At 47.7% G+C, this 25474-nt stretch overlaps 1 protein-coding gene across 5 annotated transcripts in view; it reads right to left on the minus strand.

The window, feature by feature from the left end:
* Positions 1–2015: 2015 nt before the first annotated feature.
* Positions 2016–25474, minus strand: part of LOC119441339 (telomere-associated protein RIF1) — a 198948-nt gene continuing 175489 nt past the window's right edge. For 3 of the 5 annotated variants that reach the window (XM_037705955.2, XM_037705956.2, XM_049661155.1), the window contains exons 32-34: positions 22343–22685; positions 14086–14260; positions 2016–4785 (exon numbers count right to left, since the gene is read on the minus strand). In XM_037705955.2, coding sequence (XP_037561883.1) covers positions 22629–22685 — 57 coding nt within the window. In that variant the 3' untranslated portion in view covers positions 2016–4785; positions 14086–14260; positions 22343–22628. The remainder of the gene's footprint in view (positions 4786–14085; positions 14261–22342; positions 22686–25474) is intronic. The other 2 variants (XM_049661156.1, XM_049661157.1) reach the window with 2 other exon arrangements.

Here is a 25474-nt window from a genome sequence, read left to right on the forward strand (position 1 = left end):
TTAAGGAAAGGCACAGAGAATGTGTCTGCTTCCATGCAATTTTGGTCACTTTTTAGGTTTTCTACTCGGCGAAATGACAAGGGAAGCATGTGTTCATTGTGAGACTGCTGTACAAATTTTAACCTGTTAATATATTTGACAGCAAAGCTGTATAGCTCTACCTCCTAATGGGTCTGTCATCTCTTTGGGCAAACACTCGGGAGACGTGCGCAGTATGCACCGCTGGGCTCCTTGCAGCACCGGCAGATGGCACTTGCCTCCGCAGCAGCGGCGGCGCTGGTTGTGCGGGACAAAGAAAATTAAAGAACCAGAAAGCTCGCCATCGCACATAGTGTTAGCAGAAAGCGTTCCGCGGCAACTGTAGCATATGAAGCAAGGAGTGATATAGCTACAGTTTCGTATGTAAAAGAAGAACCCGCCCAGCAATTGAATTGTGTGTTGTGACAGTGCTATGGGAAGGCAACGTATAGTGAGGACTCCTGAAAAGCAGCGTGTATACGAGGCGTGGCAAAAGTGTGGTCAAGTGCATTTCTCTTCTCTCTGTTCCAATGTACATTGTATGAAAAGTGTGGTCAAGTGCATTTCTCTTCTCTCTGTTCCAATGTACAGTGCATGAAGTAGCAGCGCAAGCCAAGTCGCAGGCCGTTGAAAGTCTTAGGCTAATAAATAGGTGAAGTGCATGTGAATATCACCACGTGAATAATTTCAAGCTTCATCGCGATGGGTAATCGTTCTAATTGTCATTTAGAGTTTCGCTAACCACCTTCACAGCGTGGACTGGACAGGATTCTTTTACAAGAACTATATGAGAAGCACTTTTTTAAAGTACGCCTCTTTGCTGCAGAAACACAATATTGTGCAGTGTAGGCGAGCGCCAAATTTTGTGCACCTATAACCACTGTGAGCGGTAAGCACATGTCACCGAAAGACACTATGTGGAGAGATATGCGATTGTGGCCATGTTGGAGCCAAAACGAGCGGCACGCGCCCAGTGACCCAAGTTGGTTATGGACCCGGTTCCCTATTTCCTTCTCTGCCCAATGTACAGTTGACTTCCGTTAATTTGACTCTGATGGGATTGACGAAATTGATCCAATTATCCGGCAGGTCGAATTAAACAGGATGCAGAAAAAAACGTTAAAACACACAGCTGATTCATTTAGCAGTATTTGCCCAATTCTAACACGACCTAGAATGAAATGCGCACCTGCTTTTTGTGTCCAAAGTAAAGACTAACGTAGAAATGACGTTAAAGCTCCTAACAAAGTAGAAATTTAATGTGCGCCCAATTTTTGAACAAGAAAAATGACAAAGGCATTATATATGTGTTGCACCAGGCCATGCTATGCGGTAACATACAGACACTGTGGAGGCGGTCTTGGTTTCGTAGCGGATTGCAACCTGCGGGCAATTTCCGGCTCAATTTTCTTCGGAAAAAAAAAAAGGAGAAACGGTGCATGTTAGAATCAGGTAAATACCACAATCAGACATTGTGAGCTGTGGTTATTGCTTGAAAATCTTCTTAAGGCAGGCTGGAAATAGGCGTTTTAGAGGGGAGATGATGTGTGTTCAACGTGCTCACTGTTCACAAAGCTCTGCCGAGAGAAATGCCACCACTAAAGGGGTCGCTATTGGGGACACCATAGGGGTCAAGTACGTGCTGACTGGTCAAGTTCGAATTATGCGGCAAAGGTCACTTTTCGGATCAAAATCACGAGCATTCGGGCCCACAGAATTGCATGGGTGCTGGCCGAGGCCTTCGTTCAGGATTGAATTAAACAGAGTTGAACTAACGGAAATCTGCTGTATTTCTGTTGTCATACTGACTAATACTAATCCCTCAGAACAGCAGCTCAATGCTGTATCCATTAGACCACGGACTACCCAGTGAACGAAGTTGGCGGGAAAGATGTTCACTAATTAAACTGTAAATGCCAGATGTTTGCACTGGCGCACGAGTTTACAAACAAGAGCACAGCTATGCGTGACTAAGATACACATGCACAAGATGCATGTAAAAGGTGTAAAATGATTTATTTCAATGTTTCAGGTCCAAGACTAAAATGTACAAAGTGAGGTTGATCACAAAATAGAACTTCAATTTTAGGGACACAAATGACAAAGGAACATATGTACAAGTCGTCAAACTCGGTAATTAAACTGACTGAAACACTGCGAGAGCTAACCAGCAACAACGCTGTTATACGGAAGCAAGCGCAAAGAGAGCTCACACTGATGCACACAAATCCTTTCTGAAGTCAATCACTAACACCACCCTTTAAAATTTCCAAGACTATTCGAGGGTGTTACCATGACTGTCTTGAACCTCATCCAAATAGTGCACTTCAGACAAGATAATGCATAAGCAGGTGCATATACAAAAAGTACAAAATGTCCATTCTGAGCACAAAATCGTAGCCTACAATGCAATAAATGCAATAAATAAAATAAACTGTGCAACCAGCAGTGAAACAGATAGTGCACTTGTGTATGAAGGAACAGCCTGACCATTCAGACACTGAAATTACTTTACAAAGAGACTTTATAGAAATCACAGTTACAAAGCTGGCAGAAAAAGAGCTACATAGTCTTTATTGAAGAAAATAATAATGATAAAGCTCACATTTCTAAAAAAAAAAAGTACACTTCACTGTTTACCTGCACTTTACTGTAATGAGCCACCAGTTTTGCACATTCCAAAGGCAGAAAAAAAAAGTCTCATAAGTCATCAAAATGACTCATTTAAAAAAATCTGGCAAGAGTTTGTGCATAGTAAAATTCGACACTGGAGTAATGGTTTGCTTCAAATATGGACAGCCACATAAAAAAAAAAAATAAAAAAAAAATACAAGTTCAACCAAAAAGCCATTTCCCACTATAAATGCCCTCACCGTAATTGTGCCGTGAGATGATCATGAAATAATGATTGAATGCATCAACATCTAATACACAACATGACTTAATTTAAGAAAATCAGCTGAGTTATAAAAGAATTTCAATCTGCTATGCTTTCACGGGCTAGAAGAACAAGCACATTCTTTCTCATGACAAACAAACGAAACCAGAGGAATCACAGTCCAAAAGCAGTGTGGAAAACAACTTCCTTCTTTGGTGCAAGCATGTCAGAAAACGTAAACGGCTAAGCAGGATAAAGTGTGCACAGAAATTTAAAAAGACAAAAAAAAAAAAAAAAAGGAGTTCTTTACTAGCCTAGCAACAAATATATATATATATCTGCAGTTGGACCATTTTTCGCAGCAAAGGCTACAAACCTTGAACAGGCAAACTTAATGTAAGAGCAAGACATTAATGAGATGCTCTATTCGATCAGACACAAAAATCCATGCTCTTAGCAATATATCTTTTCGGACAAACGGCACTGTAGATTTTTGCACAATATTAACAATGTTAAGTAATGACTTGCGACTGTACACTTTCCAGATTGGTGTCAAGCACACCTGTGCCCCCAAGACACCTGTGCCCCCAAGGGACTCAGGCAGACGCTGTGCCCCCATGGTGGTCAATGAACAAATGCAGATTTAACATTTCTGCACCATGTCCTGCAGACTGCGTTCATCTCATTCACCTTTAAACCAACAAGGCCTGTATTTACATAACTTAAGTGCAAATTGCGATTTGGCCATCACTGCAGTGATCGTCCCACTACAGAAATTGCTATCCTGAATGGTAGGTGCCAGAATGCCAGCCAATAACGAAGTGTTATGTAAGACAAGTTTCCTGGAGACAGGCCTTGATGCATTTAGAAGTGACATTTTAAAAAGTCATCACTCTCTGAAACATGGCATCAGTAATGTGGACCACTTAGCAAAAAATCAACCGAGTGCTTGCATTACCTGGCAGTGTAACAGAATGTCCAGAAATAATGGGTGCCACATCGTTCAAATAGCTCCCTCTGGCTCACATTCATAGAAACAGCTAAAATGTTCAAGAGTGGAAATAAACAGGTGCCCACTCCATCTATATGATAACACTTCCCATTACATCAAGCAGATCCACACTGCTTAATCGCGTCGAACTACAGCTGATTTAATAATAAATTCAACTTGCAGCACAATTAAAAGCATTGAGAAGCAAGCTGGCTGCCTTGGTATTTGATGAATGATGTAAGGGCAACTGTAAAAGAACAGCTACAAGAAGGATCCCTGTGGAATTTGTTTCCAAGCAACCCTTCCTTCTTTTTCGTACGGGACTGATCTATATGTGGAAGCATATGGTGCACATAAAACAAGCAGCGAGCTGTAGAGCTGCTTTGCATGAAGTAATGAGCTCTTCTATTTAGCTGAAATTGTAAAAGATGTTGATCTTACATTGGCAGCCAATGCTCATAGAAAAATAAAAATTAATGCGAGAGAAAAAAAAAAAATGAAGAGCTCAGCTTACAAATGTCAATAACAGGTAATGATACTAAAATTAAAATGGATGGCAGGTGACAAGTAACGAGGCAGTGAATGTTGCACCCACTAATCATCAGAGTCCAGTGTCTTGGAGCAGTACAGTCGGCAGTGGAAATGAAAAAAAAGAACTTGCCACTGAATTGCTCATGCCAGCATTGTTGACTGTGTGTATTGTGAGTATTTGATGGATGAACCACAGCCAAGGTGCTCTCTCACTCTTGCGGTAGAGGGTTCTGGGCGACAACCGTGGCGATAGTGCTGAGGATTCGGCCCAGCTCGGCTCGCTCGAGAGATGCAAAGAAATCGGGGGTGAGGAGCTGGCAGACCTCAAGCTTGGATAGCACCACCGGGCCTGTCTGCACCGCACCCTCTGAAAAGGAAGGCCGCGATGGGTGTTCATAAAATAGCTTGCACAGATAGAAAGGGAAAACCAAGTGCGCTGGATGAGCGCACGTGAAACAGGTGACGTCGGGCGACTTAGAATAAACAGCGGCAGAAGACTTTTAGAATAAACTGCTCTGGGCTCCTTGTGCGTGTTGCCCATCACTGAGCTTGAGGCCCAATCTACATGGATAGTGAGGTTTTCTGATTTTACAATGGACACACTCGATCACACAGGCCTCATCGGGGCGCCGTCAATAAGCCAGTGCAATTCAACTGGGGGCGCACGAATACGCGACCATCACCGAATCGAATAGTGAATGTTCGAATAATTCGATTCGTGAATCGATTATCTACACTATTAGATTTTTCGATATATTCGGCGTAGAGCCCCATGCAGTGTTGAGTGTGCTGCCCAAGCGAGCGTTTCACTAAGTTTTCGGCGCAAGTGGAGCTTCGAATGCGCCGCGAACGGGTACGCCCCCATCTGATGTGAGGACCGATGCCGAGTTGGCCAGGCCTGCTTCTGTCTGATCAAAATGATAACGTGTCACGGACAGAGGGAATGGCAAAAGAAAAGCAGTGCGTATTTTATAAAGTGCATGTGCGAATAGCGGGCCAATTAGCCGCCGATATGCACGCGGATCGTGTTGGATACGCGGCGATGAACTTACATCGCTTCGACAGCCGTCAATCTAACCCGCACACGCGATCTCGGGACCGATCGCTGATGAGCCAGCCACCCTTATGAAAATATTTGCGGGAAGCATTCCTCCACGGCTTGTGGCCCACTACCCCATCGGCCAGTGGCGAATTTTCGTCACGACCAATTTTCGTCACGACCACACTGCCTAGGCCATTGGGCCTAATAGCGCTGCTTCATCAGCCATCGGCGACTAAGGTTATGGTTTGGTGCCGAATCGACGCAGATCTGGGGCCGTATTCTGAAACGTTCCACTTCGGCGATCGTTCACCTTTCGCCTTTAGGCTGCGCTGATTGGCTGGTTGACCAAAACCGGAAAATAAATTGCCCCATCTAGTAGTTCAGGTGCATGTCATTTTGACGTCACGGTGTCATTGGGTGCTCCCAACATATATCGAATAAATGAACACACCCGAGCCGTTCTGCACTGGCACAGTGCGCTCTCTCGTGTGTTGCAAAACATTCAAGTGGGCGTGTTGGTAGTGCATGCTGATGTCACGGGTAAGCAGCCGGTTGATTTACTGAACGTGACTATCGCCTCGGCGAACTATCGCCGAAGTGCAACGTTTCAGAATACGGCCCCTGTTCGCAGCAGCCGCCGCGACACTTGGAAAGCCGACAAACCGCCTCACGAACGAGAGCGAATGCACGAAACGTTGTTCGTGGCTGCAACCGTTCTCGACGCCGTTCGTAGACATGCATTTTTGTAGCTTCGAGCAAGCCGTCAGAAGACTAGCTTTGCATTTACTAGGCAGGCAAGAATGTGCCATAGTCGGTTACATGCATTTGGGCCGGCGGATGAACGCGGGGTGGAGCGAGCTTAATAATGTTGCGCGAACTTGCCGTGGCCATCTAAATTTCAGATGGTGGCAAATAACGCCGAACCAGACAATAAAACGGCGTGGACGGCTCCTGCTCTTTACCGTTGGGTCCGGCTATGCGGGAAACGGTGATTGAGTCACGTGACGCGTGGCCCCTGTCGCACAGATTATCCTTAGGATAACCAACCTGCCGTAAAGTTGGGATGCCCTTATGTATTTCGGAGAAAAACTGGAAAGCAAAACTTCCTATGCAATAAAAGATTGCCATAAAACAAAGGTCCACTATTAAACTGAGAACCTCATTGGTAGCATGGGTACAACAGAATGTCACCAATTCATTAGTTTCAAGGAAAAAAAGCATTTGATTGTGTTCAACAGAGATTTAATTAACAAAGAAGTACCTTTCAAACCTTCATACACTACAACTGAGATGTAATCGGTGCTGGCATACTGATTTGGAGTTTCCTGTAATAAGAGTAGATCGCACTGGATATCCTGATTTCTATGTACCTAAGTTACAGATATCTTGTAACATTCTTGTTATGCAATGCTAGGAGACTCCCAAGCAAGTGCAGCACCACATTTTTTGCCCAATATTTGCAAGCATTAAAATTGCGTGAAAAGTTTTCTGATAATCGATTTGAAATCGACTATTTGGTATTCGCACTCCCCTCGTATAAATTGATACAGTTAAACCTGCTTATAGCGAACCTCCATATACAGTTAAACCTGGATATAACGAAATTGACAAATTCCCGAAAAACTTCGTTATAAAGAGGATTTCGTTATATGCAGGTTCGGCACGAAAATACGAAAAATAAACGTTTACCGTATTTACTCGATTCTAACGCGCCCTCAATTGTAACGCGCACCCGTTTTCCGTTTTCGTCGAAGCACTCATCCTCGGAATGTCACACCAGGTACCGGATGCGTGGACGCGTGTCGTTTCGCACAAGCGCGAGGCATCGGAAACGAATAGCGAGCGTCACGATGGCGTCGTAGCGTCGTATAGTGTTACAGTAGAACCTCGCTGTTACGTTCCCGGGGGCTGCGTTTTCCCGGCTGTTACGTCGTTTTGGACAGGTGCCGGCACAGCTCCCATATAACTCAATGCATTGGTAACCCCGCTGTTGAGTCGCAACTGTGGGACCGTTCCCGCATCATACGTTGCGAACTGCCACCCCGCGCCGGCCCGAGCGGCCATTTTGACTTTTCATGTCGCTTGGCTTGGTGGCTTGACGATGGCATTGGCCGCCCAAAGTGCCGGGGGCGACAACTATGACGTATTTTCGGTTTCCGCCAGCAAAAGTATGGCCCTTGAGATCCGTATTCGCTATATAAAGATGGTGTCCATGACGCGTTGAGGCCCTAAAATTGGTTTTGGCTCATAGATATGCCGTATATAAGGGTACGGCCACGCTAGCGGCAAAAAACGCGCGCGTCATGCAGCGAGGTCATGCAGCGAGCGGCAAGTTGCCGCGCGTCATCAGCGCCTTGCCGCGAGGCCACCGTGGCACGCGCGTCTCGCCGCGCGGCAGCGCGATAAGATCTCCCGCGCTCTCCGAACGGGCGAGCAACACCGCGAGCGCTCGTTGTTTCATGCGAGAGACGACGATCGTCGATTGAAAACCCGGCGCGGACCGGCGGCGTTCCGGTTGTGATGGCTCCGTGACGTCACCCTCGTCGTTCTTGATTGGTTCTTCATCTCGCGGCACGCGGCATTTGCCGCAGAAATGGGTCTCGAACCCATTTTGCGCGGTAAGCTGCAAGACCCCCGATTCCTGCCGCTTTTGCCGCGCGTTTCTGACGCGCGTTTTTGCTGCGTGTTTTTGCCGCTAGCGTGGCTGTACCCTAAAGTCCAAGGGCGATAACGCAGTCGCCGCGCGCCGTATGCTGTATGTGCGAGTGAAAACGTGCGAGGGGAGCCGACGACCGCGTCTAAATCTCGCGCGAGCAAGAAAAGCAGGGAGGAAGCGCGCAGAGAGATTATTGTTGGAAAGGGTGAAAGATTGGGTTAAAGTGCAGCGCGATAACTGTCTCTCAATAGAGGACACCTCAACCGCGCTGCACAGGGGGATGGGGAGTGAAAGGAGAGCGCGCCTTCTTCCGTTGCGCTCGAGGCACCGGCGAGGGGGGAGGGATAGCGGGGCGGCGCGCCGGCAGCTCGTAGCTTTGTGCGTGCTGTGTGTTCTCGGCGCTCAGTTTGCGTTGAAGCGATAGACAACAGCAAAAAGGTCACTTCGCTCGCTTCTACAGCGGCGCTTCCACACGCCGCCAGCGTTTGACAGCGCGTGTCCGCGCTCATCGAGTCTGATGTGCCACAGCGTGTACCAGCGCGTCGGCAACATCAGCTGGAAAAGTAGAGAGTGCCGGCTTGGCGGGCTAGGCCAGCTGCAGCAAGCGGCAGGATCAGATTTGAATGAAGGGAGGGGGAAAGGTCACGCCTGCGGCGGCAAGATCGCCGGGTCGAGGGATGCAGGGCCGCCTCGCACACGCACGCACGCACACGTGCGCTCGCTTCGCATTCCATCGCGGCGGAGAAGGTGGTTCCGGTTGCTGCTCGCGCAAAAATGACAAAATTTGGGGCGAAATCTCTAGGTGGTCGGACGGGAAAATTTGTTATATCGAGGGGGTCACCCGCTGCCACTTCGTTACGTAGAGGTCTCAAATACATGTGCTTCTATGGAGTAACGGCGGGGGATCGAAAAACTTCGTTATATCCAGGAATTCGTTATATGGAGGTTCGTTATAAGCAGGTTTAACTGTAACGCATTCCTGGATATAACGAAGTTTTTCTATTCCCTGCCATTACTCCATAGAAGCACATGTATTTGAGACCTCTATGCAACGAAGTGGCAGCGGGAGACACCCACGATATAATGAATTTTCCCCGCCGACAACCTAGAGATTTCGCCCCAAATTTTGTCATTTTTGCGCGAGCAGCATCCGGAAGCACCTTCTCCGCCGCGACGGAATGCGAAGCGAGCGCATGTGTGTGTGTGTGCGAGGCGGGCCTGCATCCCTCGACCTGGCGATCTTGCCACCGCGGGCATGACCTTTCCTCCTCCCTTCATTCAAACCTGATCCTGCCGCTTGCTGCAGCTGGCTTAGCCCGCCAAGCCGGTACTCTCCTTTTCCAGTTGATGTTGCCGACGTGCTGGCAGACGCTGTGACACATCACACTCAGTGAGCGCGCACACGCGCTTGTCAAACGCTGGCAGCGTCTGGAAGCGCCGCTGCAGAAGCGAGCGAAGTGACCTTCGTGCTGTTGTCTATCGCTTCAACGCAAACTGAGTGCCGAGAACACACAGCACGCAGAAAGCTACGAGCTGCCGGCGCACCTACACTGCCTAGACTCTGCCCCAACGCAGATCGCTTTCAAGATACGGCCCGCGCGACCGTACGCCACCGCGCAGTACGCATTTGATGCCGGAGTACAGTACCACGGCCGCTTTTTTTTTTTATCCAGCAGCCGTGACAGTACAAGGCCGCCCGCTACACCCCCCCCCCCCCCTCCCTCGCCGGTGCCTCGAGCGCAACGGAAGAAGGCGCGCTTCCTCCCTGCTTTTCCATTGTGCGCGCGAGAGATTTATGGCGGTTTTCACTGGTCGATCTGGAACAGGATTTTTTGCTCCACGGCTGCGAATACGAATTTCACTGGTCGAGCTGGCGCGGGTTCGCGCTTTCCACTGGTCGTTTCGGATCAACTCGCTCCGCGCCGGATCGCTCTCACTTGCTCCGCTGCCGAGGCGCGGATTCGGGCGGAAATAGGACATGAAGCATAAGTCACTTCCGCTCGCTGGAGGACGGCGATCTTGGTGGCCATGGAAACATGAAGAGCGGAAGTAGATTTTTGCGACGCCTGTGCGCAGACTTCCGGTACGATCCAGCGCGGAGCATTTTCGCTCTCCGCTGGCAGATTAGGGTTGGTGAATTGCGAGCACTCGCTCCAGGATTTCGGCGGCCGCTCCAGATCGACCAGTGAAAAACGCCATAGACGCGGTCGTCGGCTCCCCTCGCACGTCACTCGCACATACAGCATATGGCGCGCGGCGACTGCGTTATCGCCCTTGGACTTAATACGGAACATCGATGAGCCAAAACCAATTTTAGGGCCACAACGCGTCATAGACACCATCTTTAGATAGCAAATACGGATCTCAAGGGCCATACTTTTGCTGGCAGAAACCGAAAATACGTCATAGTTGTCGCCCCCGGCACTTTGGGCGGCCAATGCCATGGTCAAGCCACCAAGCCAAGCGACATGAAAAGTCAAAATGGCCGCTTGGGCCGGCACGGGGTGGAAGTTCGCAACGTACGATGCAGGAACGGTCCCACAGTCGCGACGCAACAGCGGGGTTACCAATGCGGGACCGGCCGAAAACGACGTAACCGCTGGGAAAACGCAGCACCCGGGAACGTAACAGCGGGGCTCTACTGTAACACTATACGACACCACGACGCCATCGTGACGCTCGCTCTTGGTTTCCAATGCCTCGCACTTGTGCGAAACGACACGCGTCCATGCATCCAGTACCTGGTGTGACATTCCAAGGATGAGTGCTTCGACGAAAACGGAAAACGGGTGCGCGTTAAAATAGAGGGCGCGTTAGAATCGAGTAAATACGGCAGGCGTTTCTTTTACGAGTTTTCGGGCCGAACCTGCATATAACGAAATCCTCTTTAGAACGAAGTTTTTCGGGAATTTGTCAATTTCGTTATATCCAGGTTTAACTGTATTTCTTTTTGAAAAGTAAGTAGCAAACAGTGAGGGTGGGCAGGCACAAGTGCACGGTGAATTGGTGTTAAAATCTCATCTGTGCTGGAAAGAGAAGCATTACAAATGAACAGCATAACACGCACAACAAGGGAGGGGAAGGAGGGGATGTTGCTTTATGTGGAGACCACCTTGCACATGCAGCCATCTGCTGCGCCAGAGTGGAAAGGGTTTCACCATATGCTGTGGCTAACGAGTGACTCCAGACTCTGCTCCTAGCCAACTTCCTGGATTTACTTGACTGTAACCCACACCCTACTTTGCCGCATTTTAGTTGATAATATAATCATACACCTGAATGTAAAATGCCCTTGAATTATAAAAGAAAAATATAGTGTGCCCCCCATGTACCTGATCAGAAAAAACGAGTCATGCAGAGTTTACCTACACAGAAGAGAATTTTTTTTAATGAGCTTTCATAATGAAAGGAGCACGTTGTCATCACCGTTTGCGCCTCATTGCCCACAAGTACTAAGCCCACAGGGGCGGTATTATCGAGCGATCACTTTTATAAATACAGTGTAGACCGCTTATAACGTAAGTCGCCGGAGTCGCGAATATCTGCACTATAAGCGGTACCGCACTATAACCAAAACAACGATTTTCAAGCACTGCACATATGCAAAACATGTAGACCAAGCATGTAGACACGCTTTGTACTATCGCGCGCTTATCGCGATTACGTTTTCGCCAGTGAGCTGGCAAAAACATAATTCCGATGTAGCCGGTGCTCTTCAAGCTCGACAGCTTTGCACCGAGTCAAAACGAAACAACTGTTTGCCGCAACTGCTGCGGAAAAAACCGTGACTGCTATCGACACGATTACGAACGGCCACTTTGCGGTGCTGAGGCACGCGCCCGACGCACGCACCGAGTCTGGACGAATTAACTACCATTCGCGGCAACAACTGCAGTCGAAACCGCGGTCGCTATCTACGCGATCATCGATGGCGACTACGCAGTTTTTGAGGCACGCGGCCGACACGGTACCGAGTAAAAACGAAACTACCGTATTTACACGATTGTAGGTCGACCCATTTTTTCAAATTTGGCAATCCAATGTTGGAGGGTCGACTTAGAATCGAAACCGAACCGTGTGCCACTAGTAACGGCAAGAGAAACGAGAAATCAGGGGTGCTACGGCGTGGTTACAACTTTGCACCTACGCTTTTATGATTACGGTAGAAGCGTAGCGTAATAATTTCCTGTATTGCATACATTTTCATTGCGCCCACCACGAGCGCACGGCTCTTGTGGGAGCATCGATCATGGAAGAGCCGCCGTTTAGGGGGTATTGGTAGTTGGCGGAAGAGCCGTCGTTTGGGGGGTATTAGTAGTTGGCGGAAGAGCTTTTCTTTGAGATACGATTGTTTTCGACGGCCGCTCGCATCTGTCACTTCTGCTGTTGTGCTGAATCGTCGCGCCTGTCATGAGTGCCAAGAACTTTCGGCGCTCGTTCTCAGCAGCGTTCAAACGGGCTGCTATCCTCCATGTTGAGGAAACTAACAACTGCACAGCGGGACGCAAGTCTGGAGTCAGTGAACGTGTGGTGCGGCAGTGGCGGCTTCAGCGCGAGAAAATTTGGCCTCTCTGGCTACTGTGTGCGGGTGGGTCCTCTCTGCGTGGGGGGCTGTACCGCGCGATGTCGTGGTGCGGTCGTTCGCGAAGTGTGAACTCACATTGATGACGATGCGCTGTGGGACCGCAGCAGCTATGACGGCAGCAGTACCAGTGAGGTCAACTCTAGCGACGATGAGTAGTCATAGCCACCCCATCAATAAATTTCCCTTGTGTGAAATGCACTTGCGTGGTTCCCCCCCCCCCCCCCCCCAATTTTTTTTTTTTGAGACATGCAATTTTGGGGGGGTCGACCTACATTCGAGTCGACTTACAATCGTGTAAATACGGTACTGTTCGCCGCAACCGAAACTACTGTTCGCCGCAACCGCTGCGGAGAAAACCGCGGTCACTATCGGCACGATTGTGGATGACGACTACGTAGTTACGAAAGCCCGTGGCCAACGCCGTGTTATACGCGGCGGTAAACACAAGAATTCTGGCTTTAGAGACACAAATAGGCTCGAAGCGTCCCGGCGTTGCTGTCATTCATGTACGATTTCAACTGATGGCTGTGGTGATGCGGACTCCGCCGCTTCGTTTCGGTTAGACGCTAGCGCCGTTCTTGCTCTTTTGCGTCGCACATTTGCGGCGCTCCTCGCTCACCGAGCTCTGAAAGTAGTCCGAATTAACCGATGTGCGGCCAAATAAGTCCGAATTAATGAGAGTTTGATTGCATTGAATAATGCATACGCCGGCCGGCAGCACGCATCTTGTTGAGAAGCGTGCTCGCTGCAGCCCTTGTCGGCAAGATTTTCCCGCGGAAGCCGCATTATAACCGGTATTTCGTCTCACGCGGCTGCACTGTAAACGGTATGCGTATACATGGAGTGCTATGGGAAAACTAACCGGAGTCTGAAAAGACCGTACTATATCCGGTCCTGCACTATAAGCGGTTACGTTATAAGTGGTCTATACTGTATACACTTGAAACATGTTATAACGAAGTTGAAGGGGAAACCGAAATTACTTTGTTATATCTATTACTTCATTATGCAGATTACTGCCCTTTACTGCAATGTATACCCCATGGTGTGCACAACCTCGAACATGCAACGAAGTCTCCGCTGTGTGCAACATTCAACATTTTAGTACCTGACTCAATGGCCTTTCCAATAGCCTCCTTCTATTCCAATGTGACGATCTTTAATTTGCTTCCGCTTTCCATATTGTCGTGAAACCGGCAACACGGTCGAAAAGAACAGCTAGCACGCTGCGCTGACTATGCAAATGAGGTGGTATTCTCGGGCAACCTCCATGACTTTCAGAGATAGGTTCACTTCAGTGAGATTTTGCAAACCCGTCGAGTATACAGCTAGCAGAGCTTTGGGCTTATGAGGTTTGGAGAGGATGCAACCGAACCCTTCTTACCTGTTCTCAGTGGGCAGCATTGCACCCCACAGCTGACAATGGTTTGTGCATCCTCATCTGACTGCGATGTGGAATTGTGCAGACTTGTGGGTGCAGCCATCGATTCCTTTGGCTCAGATGACGGCGAACAAGCAATCTCAGTTTCATCTTCCATCAAGGTGGCCAGGTCGTCTTCCTGCAAGACACATACAGAGCAAGGCTTTTCAATAGACTTCTGCGAAGATTCAATTGAATGTTATGCAATTCGGTATTGAGAAGTCAGTATTCATAACTTTCTCACCATTTGAAACAAAGAAATATAAACTTGAAAATTTGCACCATCAACAATCTTGGTGAGCAAGTCGCATTACCAGTGACACAGCTGACAGCCAAGAAAAGTGAAAGCCAAAATTTGTTTACAGTCACAAACAGATTTTAGAGCGCAGCCCTTCCTGCGTTGAGCATAGGCATTCCTTAGCAAAACCAAGTGAACGAGCACAGCGAAGGATGAAAGAGCGAATGCGGGGGATGAAAGATGGCGATAGCAAAGAGGGCAGGAGGAAAGTGGAGGAGAGTATGGCAAAAGGGTGAGGAGGAAAGCGGAGTGCCGCACGAGATGTGCTCCATGACGGCGACCAGGCACGCGGTGAGCGCGTCCAACGATACCGCATACAGAAACCAAGCGCTGGCGTGGGCTTCGGACCCACTGCGCATGCGCCGCAGATCTAGTCATACGCGGCACTACGCTTCTGTTCTCATGCTTTTGATATACCCTCCTCCTCCACTTTCTGCCTGATAGTTCCAGAATGCTGCACTCTCCTCCTTCACCTTCCTACATGCGCTTTCTTCGCTATCGCAGTCTTTTATCCCCCACCGTGCTCTGCATTCACTCGGTTACGTCGAGGGACGCCGATGCCCAAGAGCCGGCGGCGCCTAAGAGCAGTGCTCTAAAGAAAACTTGGTGTCGGTAGCACCTTGAAATCTTAACCTGCGTTGCAAGTAAGCAGCAAAGTGAATGAGAGATGCTTGCACTGTGCAAGTGGCCACCTATGGCATGAGCGTTGCTAGCCGTTACCTTCGATCGTTTCTCAAAGTTGGGCTGACTGATTTGAGTTTCACGAGAAAGCAATAACGCGGCTAGAAATGTGCACTTTTCACCACTAGTTGGTCGCTTATGCTGTCTCAAGGTTGAATACAAACACACTGGCACCGATATACGATGAGATGGCTCTTCTCAGAGACACACATCCTGGCTAATGAAGCAGATGCCGGCTTGTGCATAGCAGAAGCGAGAGGACTCTTCGACGAAACAATGGTAAGGTGTGTTGCTACATTGCTTCAATGCCAATCACATCAATGTCGACATTCATTTTAAGATTGCCTTTGCTGTCACTTTTCTTGGACAAAATTGTCCACATACTCAGTAGCAGCACATATGAAGTGGCCTAAATTGTTCTACAATTGGCAAGACCGCCCAAAAAGCGGGGAGGAGAGGCAATGAATGCTTACGCAGCAAAACCTCGTTAAACAAAGTTGATGGAGGAGCCGAAATTACTTCAGTATATCCAATGCTGTACTTATTCGAATATAGGGCAAGGTTCAGTTCGCGGTCAAATTTTGGTCAAATATAGGGCAAGGTCTCAGTCAAATTTTGCAGTCGTGCACCGCGGTGCGTGACGCTCGCAAGCGGAGCACGAAGTCACCTTTTTCGGCATCTTTTTTTTCGGCAGTCAAGATATAGCGATGATCGGTTATAACGATCGGATTTCTCGTTCTTCTCGATATCGTTATAAGTGGACTGCACTGTATACGTGAATTTAATGCAAAGATAAGTTATCTAATGCATTTTTCAAATCATTACCGCCTTAGTTTTGCAAATTATGCTGCTTCTAAAAAGTTCACATAAAATTTACCCCACATAAGAAATGGACCCACAACTTTGGTTTGGATTTGTAGGAAAAACAAGTGTGTTCATTATGCGAGTATATACGGCATATTACACTCTCAAAGAAAGAAATGGCGGCGGATGCACTTGTATTCTTGAAATTACAAATGATCGGAACTAGCCGTGGCCTGTTTCGAAGGAGCTACGCCGCCGCATTTCGCTCTTTAGATGACGTTGTCAATGGAAACTTGCAGTTAGATGCATAAAAGTGCTGGGAACAAAAAATGAAGGGACCGAAAGTTATATTTTTTGAACTAAAGTGGTGTTGAATCTTAACTGCCGAAGCAAGCTGGTGTCGTTAATTTTTGTGCGTTTTTGAAGAGCAAGTCCACATACAGTCGAACCCACCTATAACAATATTCAAGTGCCAGGAAAATTCCATTGTTTAACTGAGTTGCATGAAAAAAAAAATCAAAATAGGGGGATGGCAGAGCTGTCGTGAGAAAACTATTATGGTGGGAGGCCAGTGCCCCTCCACACCACCTTCCTCCACCCGGCAGCTTATTATGTTGACTTGTTTAACTGTTTAACTCTGCTGCCTGCATGCTCTGATCCCATGTAACAAGTTGCGGCTGTCAGCATTCAAGGTTGACACTGCTATTTACAGTAAAACCTCGTTAATTCGGATTTCACGGAACCGAAAAAATGTCCGAAGAAACAGACTGTCAAATTATCGAGGGTATGAAGAAAACAATAAACGAATGCTTTCTACGGCAACAAGCTTTTATTTATTGAATGAATCAGCAGAATCATGTTTCTCTTTTGCACAAAAGCAGTGCGGAAGCTGCTTTTCTCGTCATCTCGTGACTGATTTGTGCTCGCAGTGGCGAAGGCCTTGTGACTTCTTTCACGGCACGGTCGCGGCGCCTGTCTTCATCTGACACACGCTTTTCACTACCGCGTGCACAACCCAATTATTCTTTTGCCAGGTCACCACTCATCGCGATGTAGACGGTGCTTTTCATCCTAGACAGCTTTGCACTGAGTAATAACGAAACTATTGTTTGCCGCAACCGCGGCCGCTGTCGACGCAATCGAGGACGGCGACCTTGTGGTTCTGAAGGCGCGCTGCCAACACACGCGCTGAGTAAAAACGAAACTACCGTTAGCCGCAACCGCTGCGGATGAAATCACGGCCGCTATCGACGCGATTATGAATGGCGACTACACAGTCATGAAGGCACGTAGCCAATGCGGTGCTACGCGCGGGGATACACACAAGAATAAAGGCTTTAAAGCACAAATTGGCACGAAGCGTTCCGGCTTTGCTGTCATTCCAGTATGAGTTTCACTGATGACTATGGCGATGCGAACTTTGTTTCTTCGTTTCGGTGGACGCTCACGCCACTTTGGCTCTATTGCGTCGCACATTTGCGGTGCTTCGCTAGCCCAGCGCTATCAGTGCAGTTGGCACGATCCATTCGTGTTTCGGAGGGTGGCGCGTTGTAGAGCTACAGGCGCAGCCCATTCGTGTTTGGAGGGGTGGAAGGGCGATGGGAGAGAGGCGCCCGAGGCTGGCGATGCTGAGAATGATTGAAAACAGCGCGCGGTGACGGGCAATGACTCAAATTTCTTTTTTTCTTTTCAAGGAGTTATTCCATTGCTTGTAGCACGGACACCCAGTAGACAGACTTCATCGTTATAACCGATGATGCGGCATGGGGGCATTGTAATAGGCGGGTTATTTCATCATAGAAAACATACAAAAGTTGACGGTGCAGAAGCTGCTCATTGGTATAACCGATACACCGTATTTACTTGATCCTAACGCACCCTCGACTGTAACGCACACCCGGTTTCCGTGCCGACAAAAAAAAAAAAAAAAAAGTCCTTTACAGTACCGCGCACCTCATGCTTTCAAACAGAAATACAACTTTGTCTCATTTGGAAACACAGATTTCCTCCCGATGCACTGAAGTTGTGATAAATAAAAAAAGTCGCAGTTTCGCCCGAAAGGCGAAGCATCGAATGCAATAGCAAATTAGTAGACCGCTATACGAAGTAAGGATAGCAGTTTTATAGGCTGTATCAACTAGCAAACATTTGCTTACTAAATAAATTAACAAGCACGGTGTCACACGCGCGCAAGCAAAAATGAACACATCTCGCTCGTTGAACGTGAAAACGAACTGTCAAAACACTCGAGTGACAAAGCGCGGCGAGCGAATTAACCTTCGTGCTATCATGTCTCTCGCTTCAACGCGACCTATAAGCGGCGAAAACACGGCGCGCGGCGGACTTTCCCTGTCACAATTTGCTTTCAAGATAGGGTGAAGGCGATCGTATCGCCGATGTGGATCGTTGCAGATTCCGTCCTGCTTCGGTCCACTGAAACCGTTCCTCATTGCTTTGCTGGAGAAAATCCTCTCCTGTTTGCGCCAGTCCCGAATGCAAGTTTCGGATTCTCCGAACGCCCGCGATGCGGCCCGATTTCTGTCCTTCTCCACACACATGAGCACTTTCCTTTTAAATGCGGCATCATGATCAACTCGGTACTTCATGCTGATAGAGCAGATGCAGAGAATGTGAAGAGAGACTATTGCCTAAGACCGTGTACTGCAGCACATTGAGGAAGCTATGGTAGCTAGGCTCGACGCGCGTGCGAGGCGGCCATTTCAAAATGCCGACGGCTATATGGTAACGCAGATTTAGGGTCGGACTCAATTCTAACGCGCACCCAATTTTTGGACCTGTTTTATAGGAAAAAAAAAGGGCCCGTTAGATTCGCGTAAATATAGTAACCATTGCCTTGTCATACCCTACCAGGATTTGACCTCACAATCGCAACTTCATACAATCAGCAATCGCTGCTGTACACTGTAGCCATTCTCCCGAAACTTTAAAGAAAATGAATAATTAGAAATACAGTATAGACCACTTATAACGTAACCGCTTATAGTGCTGGACCGGATATAGTGCGGTCTTTTCAGACTCCCGTTAATTTTCCCATAGCACTCAATGTATACATGTATCGCTTATAGTGCAGTTGCGGGAAATGAAATACCGGTTACAGTGCGGCTGCATGGGAGTATGGAAGTCAGTGGAGACCGCGAACGCTCCCCTCAAACGGGCGCTCCAAGGAGTGCTCGAGGAAGAAAGAGAGACGAAGTGGAGGAGAAGGGCACGTGGTGCGAACGAACAGCCAGTGAGGCTGAAGCCAGAATCTTGAGTGCGAGTCGTGAAATATTACAGCGCGCATAGCGAGCGAGGGCCACGAAACTGCCAAGGCCGGACAACGCTCGCTTCACGATAACGGCAGTAAACGAAACTTCAGGGAGCGGGTGGCGCCGGCACGGCACGGTGAAGGGCGCACGTGAAGACCGTGGAATGTGAGGGAGGAGGGCGGCAGGGAAGCGGATTTCGCCTCGGCAACTCCGCCGCTTCGGTGGCTCCCCTCGCCTTCCCTCGTAGCACCCTCACTTTCGACTGTCACCGTGCGCGCCCTCCACTGCTCCAGCCGGCCCGGCGCCAGCTCCCCAAAGTTTCGTTTTCTGCCGTTATCGGGAAGCGGGCGTTTGCCGGCGTGGGCAGTTTCGTTGGCCGACCTGGAACAGCGCCTCTGCTTCCCTCTGCGCCATAACCACAGCGTGCAAGGTCAACACGTGACTAGAAAGTAGAGGAAGCATAAAGGAGAAAGAAGGGTTCACTGCCATTTTCTACGCGTGGCTACGGTAGCGTGGCTGAGATCGTCGGCACATACACGCATCTTCCGGCGCAACGCAGAATCGGCGACCTTGCCATTTGAGAGAGGGTGAAATTTCCGCAGCATTTTTTTTCTTCTTTCTTTCTTTTTTTTTTGTTCGCGCGCGACATTGAGGGGTCTCTCCTAAGTGCCGGAGCAATGCCGGTCGGAGGCGCCGCCGCGTTATTGGTTCAAATTAACGAGATTCGACTGTAAATTGAATGCAAACGTTCAAGCCGCATTCCTCGACTGTCGCATATGCGTGGCGGCTCGGTGCACATGTTTTGCATATGTGCGGGCCTTGAAAATTTTTGCTTTGGTTATAGTGCGGTACCGCTTATAGTGCGGATATTCGCGACTCCGGCGACTTACGTTTTAAGCGGTCTACACTGTACTATAAAAATAAAAATTATTTTGTGTATGTTGCTTGTATGCACATCATTTTCCTGAGAAATATAATCTAAACCACTTCCTCGGAGCTCGGATGCTTCTCCACAAGAGTGCATTGCATTGCCATCACTATCGCACCATGGCGGCTTTCTGTTTTGTTTAGGTTGCATTGTGGCCTGAGCGGCATCTCAAGTTGGTGTTTTTTTTTATGCTATTAATGTTAATGGTTTGCCAAGGCATAGGAAAACAGCTTTTGGGTTTTCAATGAGCTGTAATTTCAATAATTTTGCTTATGTCTGCTCCGTGAAAACTCTGTTGAAGTGAAAATGTGTCTGCGAAGTAGTTCATTTTGGAAGGAATTTCGATGCATTATGTTTTATGGGACATCGATGGGGAATGAAGAAATCTTCGTTGTGGTGAAAATTTTGTGGAAACAACTTTTTTTTGTGCTGGGATTTTGGAGCATTTTTGAAGCAAGTAAAATTGTGTTTTGGAGCAGTTTGGAGCAGATCAAATTGCATTTTGGAGCAGCTTGGAGCTGACCAATTTTCATGTTGGAGCAATTTGGAGGAGACAAATTTTCATTTTGAAGCAGTTTGGAGCAGGCCAATCTGAATTTTAGTGGAATAATGAAATGTGGCAGCACACTTCGAAACCACAACGAAAGCAAAGCGCGTAGTAGAAGTAGAAATAAACCAAACCAAAGCGCGTAGTAGAAGCATGCTTTGTAGCTAAAGTGTACTAGAATACCGAAGAGTGGGTCAAATGGTGGCACGGTGCATGCTTTCTAGTAAAGCCGAAAACATCGGTGGCACTACGATCCAACTACATATTCACGCGCAGACGCTTACGATAGCGAAAACTGTTCTCAAATCAGGCAGTCCAATCGATGCTGTAACGATTTCTGGGTCACCATGTGTCACAGCAGACCCAGGAAGCCGCAATCAACCCTGGGGTGGTATAACGTAAAACTATTCCAATCTGCTTTTATTGTGATAGCAATTAAATGGACACTCAAGGCGTATTTCTGCTATTGGCATTGCTGTGGGCGATAACTTGGGTCATCGCGTGCCATATGATGTACATGCAAGTGAAAGCGTGCGAGGCTGAGCCGACTATGGCGGTTCAATCTTGCGTGCGCAAAGGAGGAAAGCGGGGGAGGGGTGTTCTACCCCGGTGGCTACTGGGTATGGCGAGGCCGCGCGGGCCCTATCTTGAAAGTGATCCGAGATGGGGACAGAGTGCTGATAGCTTCGTGTGCACTGTGTTCTCGGCGCTTAGTTCACGTTGAAGCGACAGCCAGCACGGTAGTCAATTCGCTCGCTGCTGCTGCCGCGCTTACTTACTCCAGCGTATTGACAGCAAGTTTCCATGGTCATAGAGTGAGATATGGCCATGTTTGCTAGTGCGCGCATGACACCATGCTTGTCAATTGAGTTAGCGAATTTTTACATGCTTACACTGCCGATAAAACTACCATCCTTACTTCATATAGCTGCCTACTAATTTTCTATCGCAATCGATACTTGCCTTTCAGGCAAAGCTGCGACTTTTTATTCCAAATCCACTATTAGCCTTTAGTGATAGGTCAAAATGGCTCAGGCCTCGCCCATATAAACTTAAATCAGATTGGAATAGTTTTGCTTTACACCGGCCCTAGGGACAGCGACGCCTGCCAGCTGAACCAGCTGCAATGCGCACTTCCATAGTTCGCTTGCGGTGCCCTAAGCCCACGTTTTGTCGTTTTGCGTCTCAGCTAGGGAGTGCTGCGCCGCTCAGTCCACTCAATCGCATTGCGCAATAAATACAGCTGCCCTGGTCGTCCCGACCGCAGCAGCATTAGCTGGGAGAGGCCGTGCGCGTGCCGGCCACTTGACAGAAGTGCCGAAAGTCCAGTGTTATGAGCGCGAACATTACGAGAAACTGCGGGAGGCGTCATCGCACGGTGTACGGAATGTGAACAGCACACTCTTTTTCGGAGAACAAATCAGCTTGCTGTTCGTAGCCACTGCCAGAGCACACATGCCAAAGCCATTATGGCGTAGCGTGGTGCAGGAGTTCCACCCCTGGACCTATTGGTTTATACTAGCCTAATGGTGTATTCCCGCACACACAACTATGAAAACCTACCCATGATTGCCAGATCTTTCGAGTTATCAGAACACATTAGCTATTGTAGGAAGCTATGACAATACAGATTCTGTGACAGCTCAGAAGGGGTTCCAATATTACGGGCCACCATGTGTAATGAGAGTAAATACCTGTGAGGTTCTAGCAGTGGGTGCCTGCGTGCAGGGCATGTCTATGGTCTCGTTATCCGAGGCTTGCTCGAAGTTCACGTCATCTGTGTAGGTGCTGTCACTCGCTGCTGGCTTCGAGTTAACATCATTGGCGGATGCAGTGTCATTCTCTGCTGGCTTCCAGTTGACATCATCGGTGGATGCAGCGTCATTTTCTGCTGGCTTCCAGTTGACATCATCGGTGGATGCAGCGTCATTTTCTGCTGTTTCCAAGCTACCAGTGGAGTTGCTACTCGTTGACGGTACTTCATTCCGAGTGGACCGGTAACTCGAGAGAGGCACTCTGCGTCACAGAAGAAGCATCCTGCATGAATGGGCAGAGTGGGGTGAGCCCTACATAATACCAGCCACACTTGCTTCAGCAAAAATATGAAATTTATGGCAGAGTTACCCCCAAACCAGCTGGGAGCAAAGCGCAGGTAGAGAAGCAAGAATAAACTGGAGGAGAAAACTGCTCTGTTCCAGTGAACACATCACCAAGTTTAGACAATTCATGCGGTTGATCACTGCTTGCTTGATAGCATCATCTGAGCCACAATGAACATCTACACAAAAAGGAAGAAGAAATACCAAGTCTGAACTTAGTTAACTTGGTAACGTCAAGAGTGCCTATTGGGGTCAAGGCTCATTACAACGAGGCTCATTATGGGCTGAGCAGCATGACCAAAACTCCTTTGACGCAGAAATCTGTTGCAAAATTTTTTGCTCCTTTATCTTCAGACATTTCCCTCTTGCTTACATGAAAATGGTTTCAAGTCTTATTCTTTTAGTGCATCAGATAATATACTTTTTCTTACTATTTTTCATTTGTTTACTTTAAGTGCCGTTCAGCGATAGAGAGAGGAGTGGGTGAAAAGAATACAGTAGGCTTCCATTAATTTGACTCTGGTTAGTTCGATCCTGACTATAGGTCCCAACTGGCGCCCATGCATTTCTAAGGGCCCAAACTTTCGTTATTTTGATCCTAAAATTGGCCGTCACCAGATAATTTCAACTTTACCTGTCAGCATACACGCACCTGACCCCTACGGTGACCTTAACAGCAACCACTTCACTGCCAACGCCTCTCGACTAAGGGGACAGTGAATACATTGAACAGACGTCACCTCCCATCGAAAACGCCTGCTGTATTTCCTGCCTGCACTAAGCAGATTTTTCAAGCAATAACCGTAGCTCACAATGTTTGATATGGTAGTTACTCAATTCTAATGCACGTTTCTCCGCAAATCATGTTTATGGAGTTTGTATGCTTTGCCACATAATGCGGCTGCATTGCGGCGAAGCTGAATTTAGGATACCGCTCGCTACTGTAGAACACATTAGACCCTTGCTCATTTTTCTTGCTAAAAGATCAGGTGTGCGTTTCATTTCTTTGTTTAGAAGCTTTAATGTTATCTCTACCCTACTTTTCTAATTTGGGCACACAGAAGTCCAATTCGGGGGTGTGTAAGAATCGGAGAAATGGTGGTAAATAAATCAGCAGTGTGATTTTGCATTTCTTTCTGAATCTTGTATAGTTACACCCACCTGGTAATTCGATCAATTGCATTGGCCCCGTAAAGGTCAAATTAACGAAATTCGACTGTACAATATTGACACGCATAACTATGTTTTCGTAGTGACCATTTTCCCCCGTCTAAACACTATATTACAAAGTTATCGCTTGGCACAAAATGCGCCTTCATGTATCGCAACTCTTTCGAATGTTGTCGCCGATACAATGGTGAGGAAACCTTGTCTAAACAGATTACATGTGCAATGCAAATAGTGGTGCAGCCACTCAGAACCACGGTGGGCAGATGTGGAACATCCTTTTTAGCCCAATGGCATCACGTAACCGGTGAGACACTTCACTCGTAGATCCCATTTCGACAATCGATAATTGTGCTTGCTGCTATCAATGTGCTCTGTGTGTTCATTTTTCTGGGCTCAAGTTCGCCCAATAAAGAGTTAAATCTGCTTGTGCGAAAATTCAATATTTGCTTTGGCTTGAATTTCAGTATGCAAAGTTCCCCAAGAGTTCAAAACACATCAACGTGCATATTTTCTGCTTATACTAAGCCGCGCCCCCAATTTGCAACAACTCGGAAACAAATGCACACACACACAAACACACACACACACACATAAAAAAAAAAGAAAATATGCGCATATAACTTGTGCAAATAACTACATACAATGCCCAAACTTTGCGAAAACAGTCTATATTCGTGGATGCACGACTCGCCTATGTCGAATGTTCGGCCAGCGGGTCTCTCTTCTGCGACACTGATGGCAAAAAACTTTGCCCTCAAGATAATTTAACAACAGCACGGGGCATGCTGCCGTGAAACCACACCTTGAGGTGTAATTTGCACCCCGATTTTACAGTTCAATTTTTTAAAATTTTGGACTGTGTTCTATGTGCAAAAATATGCTGAATTTTAAAACACATATAATGAACACATTCGGCTGCACCAAGGCTTCAGTTTTGGTGAGCAAGTAGCATCCCATAACTCACAGTCAAGACAAGGCAAAGATTAATTTGTTTACAGTCGCCTACTGATTTCTGCACCTGCTCAACTATCCAAACATATTTGCAGCGGCCATACAGCTTCCCGAGAACCATATTCCAACTGTGAATAGATTTGCGTTGATGCAGCTGTAAACCGCAACTTTGGTGGCCGACACCCAGCGAAACAGCAGTGGTTAGGCTTAACAGCCAAGGCAGGCATGGTGGCAGACACCAAACTGTCGCGGGAAGTTTGCCACTCATCAGTGATCGAGCCCCAGATCATGCGTGAGGGTTAGAATGAGGACCCCAGAAGCGACGAGCGTGCCTACTAAGTTTGTCTGTGGGCTTGCAGAACGGAACAAGTTAAGCTGACCGGCAGATGGAAAGCATCAAGCTGAATTTGTGCAATGCAGCATAAACCGTCGTGCAGTCAAGGTTGAAATTCACAGCACGGGCAAAAGCAAAACACTCACTGCCTCAACCACCACAAAATTTTAGGTGAACTGAAGCACAACAGTGAGCAAGAGCCTGCAAACAAGTTTTGTCTGCTGCTGGAGTTGTAATGAATGTTGAACTTGAATTTTTACGTGAAGATATTT

This window comes from Dermacentor silvarum, chromosome 2 (assembly GCF_013339745.2).
Source record: "Dermacentor silvarum isolate Dsil-2018 chromosome 2, BIME_Dsil_1.4, whole genome shotgun sequence".
Classification (NCBI taxonomy): domain Eukaryota; kingdom Metazoa; phylum Arthropoda; class Arachnida; order Ixodida; family Ixodidae; genus Dermacentor; species Dermacentor silvarum.